This window comes from Camelus ferus, chromosome 11 (assembly GCF_009834535.1).
Source record: "Camelus ferus isolate YT-003-E chromosome 11, BCGSAC_Cfer_1.0, whole genome shotgun sequence".
Lineage (NCBI taxonomy): Eukaryota > Metazoa > Chordata > Mammalia > Artiodactyla > Camelidae > Camelus > Camelus ferus.
Window position 1 is genome coordinate 66148445 of NC_045706.1, and position 3503 is coordinate 66151947.

Genomic DNA, 3503 nt, shown 5'->3' on the forward strand with positions numbered 1-3503 from the left:
TTCTGTGGTGGAAGCTTTCAACAAGGTGCTGAGCAGAGTCAACCCAGTCCCAGTTTGCATCCTCAACCTCAGTCCTCCTGCCAACATGGGCATCATGTTATGAACCCATGGGTACAAGTGCTTAGAGTATGAGGACTCCTTTGCCCTGAAAAGAGCCTGACCCAACACTAGGACAGATGCAGCATGTACATTGAAGTGACATTCAACCACTGTAGTAGGAACCTCATTATTCACAGCAAGTGCAGCCTCCTGTCCCATGCCTGTGGGCACAAGGAGAAGGGAGTGTTGATGCAGGGCTCCCTCTTGATTGTGAAGCTGGTCCCAGCAGATCAAATGATTGTTTCTCCATCAAGCAATACTCCTGCTTCATCTTCCACTCTACTGAGCTCTGCGGAGCTGGCACACACACTGTAACATAAATTCAGTCTGGCATAACTGGGACAGTCACATCAGCCCTTTTAAGCACACCCATCCTTCCAGCTATGTCTTGGGATGAAGACCCATCCAAGCTCTGTAGGCATAGTCTGAAATGTTTGCAGTGTAATGAAGTTTTCCTGGGGGATATGTCACTGGTTACCCATGTCCAGCAGGCTGCAGATATGAGTGGACAGAAGACTTGCACTGTCTGCCAGATGCTGCTTCCTCACCAGTGCAGCTCTGCCTCCCACCAGAGAATCCATCAGCACAAATCTCCCTACACCTGCCCCGAGTGTGGGGCCACCTGCAGATCGGTGCAACTCCAGACCCATGTCACCAAGAACTGTCTATGCTACATGCAGAGAGCTGGCTTCTGATGTTTGCATTGCAATGTTGGCTACTCTGATGCGGCCACGCTGAAGTCTCACATTCAAGGTTCTCACTGTGAAGTCTTCTACAAGTGTCCAATCTGTCCAGTGGCATTTAAGTCTGCCCCAAGTGCAGAATTCCCATGCCTACACACAGCACCCCAACATCAGGATCAGAGAGCCAAGAATAATATATATGTGTTCCATGTGTGACACTGTATTCACCCTGCACACCCTGCTGTATCACCACTTTGACCAGCACATTGAAAACCAGAAGGTGCCTGTTTTCAAGTGTCCAGACTGTTCTCTTTTATATGCACAGAAGAAACTCATGATCTATGGTCCATCTAAACTCCATGATGTAATATCACATCTATTCATGGAACACTGAAAAGCATGGAAGTGTCTCCAAACTTGGGTATAGACTTGCCTTTGTGCATTAAGCCTACAACTCAAAATTCAACAAATCAAAACAAAGAAGACACTGGATCCATGAATGGGAAAGAAAAATTGGAAAAGAAATCCCCATCACCTGTGAAAAAAAATCAGTGGAACTGAAGAAAGTGGCCTGTCCTGGTTGAACGTGTTGGGGGTGTGACCATCTGTTCACACAGAGATGTTTACATTTCCCATGTGAGGAAGGAGCACGGGAAGCAAATGAAGAAACACCCCTGCTGCCAGTGTGACAAACCTTTCAGCTCATCCCACAGCCTCTACCATCACAACTGGATAAAACACAAAGGCATCAGGAAGGTTTACACCTGCTCGCACTGCCCAGAGCCCAGGCGTGCCTTCATGAAATTGCTGGTGCTGGAGAAACACATCTGACCCATGCACGGTATTAAAGATCCTGACCTGAAAGAAATGACAGAAGCCACCAATGAGGAGGAAATGGAAATAAAAGAAGATGCCAAGATTCCCAGCCCCAAGCGGAAGTTGGAAGAACCCGTTCTAGAATTCAGACCTCCCAGAGTAGCCATCACCCAACCCCTGAAGGAGCTTATTAATATTTTCAAGGTTCGCAAGTGTGCATGTGGGGCTTCACCATGGAAAACCTGCTGTGGTTCCACAAGCACATCCTGCAGCACAAGTCGGATGGATCCTTGCACCAGTCCCTGGAGTGTCTGCTACACATCGCATGTCTCCCTCTGCCGGCACTTTGTCATCCACAAACACAAGGAGCCACAGCCCGTGGTAAAGCAGAATGGGGTTGAAGAAGCAGGAGAACAAGCCCAGCCCTGAGGATGAGCCAGCCGACCACCTAGTGTTGGACTGAACGTGTGAAGTGTGAGCCAAGGCCTCTGAGATGGAAGCTGCCTTAAATGCACACATGCAGACCCATGGCATGGCCTTCATCACAACCAAAAGAGTGAGATCTGCCAAGAAATAGCCCCACACCTCCACCAGGAGAACCCCTGTCCACATTGGAAGAAAAAAGACATTTTTGTTAGAAAAAGTTTGCAGTATAGTAAACAGTACAGTCTAGGCTGCTGCCATATGTCCTCTCTCCACATCCTCCTCCACCTCATCTGTATATCCTTGATAAGTATTAAAACAATATTTGAGTTGAAAAGAGTTTGCATATATTTAAATGAATAACTTTTTATACTGTTTGTTACATGTTTGTATCAATATTTAGTAGAAAATGTTTTGAAGTGGGGTTTTTTAAGTTTTTTTTTTTTATTTTTTGGTTTATTTTTGTTTTTGTTTTCTAATTTGGGTTAGGATTTTTCTTTATTGCACTGTTCCTTTAAAACAGAGTTCTTAGTAAACAGGCAGTTCCCAAACTCCAATAAACCATTTTGTATGTCACAAATTTGAATGGGTTAACTAATCACAGGCTACAATAATACCTTTTTTAGTGTTTTTAATTTTTAGAATTCACTACATAAATTGTAGGTGACTGTAGGTCTCCAAAACACTAGGGACTTTTAAATGCCTTGGCACTATCCTCAACGTGCCTGCCCCACCCGCACATGCCCATCCTACACTCGCACTCCGGTGGCATGTGGCATCCTCTCCAGGCCAGGCGCAGTGGTGTTGGGAGCAGCCTTGCAGATGGCTTTGGTCCCAGCGGGGGATGAAAACTTGGGCCAGAAATCCAGTAAGGAACACAGATTTCCTTATTTCCATCTCAGAACGGGTAAGAAGGGTATCCTAATGGGAAAAAACGGGGAGAGGGGAATGGTGGTTTTTCTGGGCAGATTTGCAAGGCTGGCTTATAAAAGAGAACAAGCAGATAAAGTGATGAAAGGGCTGCAATACTGTAAATGTTATAGTATGTAGTTAGATCAGTAGTTTTATATAGTCACTTTTTTGTCGTGTAATTTATTAACTATTAGAAAGTCACAACTGAAAATATCAAGTATTTCTCTGGCTCTTGACAGCAAGAAAAAAATCGCAGTTAACCTTTTGCTGTCTAGAGAGTTGGCATTTCCTGCTCTGGGTGCTACTGCCAAACGTTCGGGTACTGCACAACTCCAACCACCGACTAATCAGTTCAGCAGCCGGCGTGTCACAATTGGCTGTTCAATTCAGCACTGAGCCACCTGGGGTTTATTTCAGACATTTCAGTAAGTATATTTAATATCAGTAGTTCTGTTTTCTTAGTGCAGATGAGGTACTCCTCTGTCCCTTCAAAACGTTTATAGTTCTCTGGGAGTTATATTTTTTGGTCTTATTGTTCTATGATTTCTTTTGCATTTTGTATCTTGTATT

The 3503-nt window shown here is 44.7% G+C and overlaps 1 protein-coding gene across 1 annotated transcript; it reads left to right on the forward strand.

The window, feature by feature from the left end:
• Positions 1-797: 797 nt before the first annotated feature.
• LOC102516246 (zinc finger protein 532-like) lies at positions 798-2197 on the forward strand. Its single transcript, XM_032492034.1, has one exon. It carries the CDS (start codon positions 1617-1619, stop codon positions 2025-2027), a length of 411 nt encoding a protein of 136 aa, XP_032347925.1. The 5' UTR covers positions 798-1616; the 3' UTR covers positions 2028-2197.
• The last annotated feature ends 1306 nt before the right edge of the window (positions 2198-3503 follow it).

Bases quoted from the DNA above. Each gene is read 5' to 3' on its own strand.
- LOC102516246 (XM_032492034.1), top strand. From the start codon at position 1,617: ATGCACGGTATTAAAGATCCTGACCTGAAAGAAATGACAGAAGCCACC.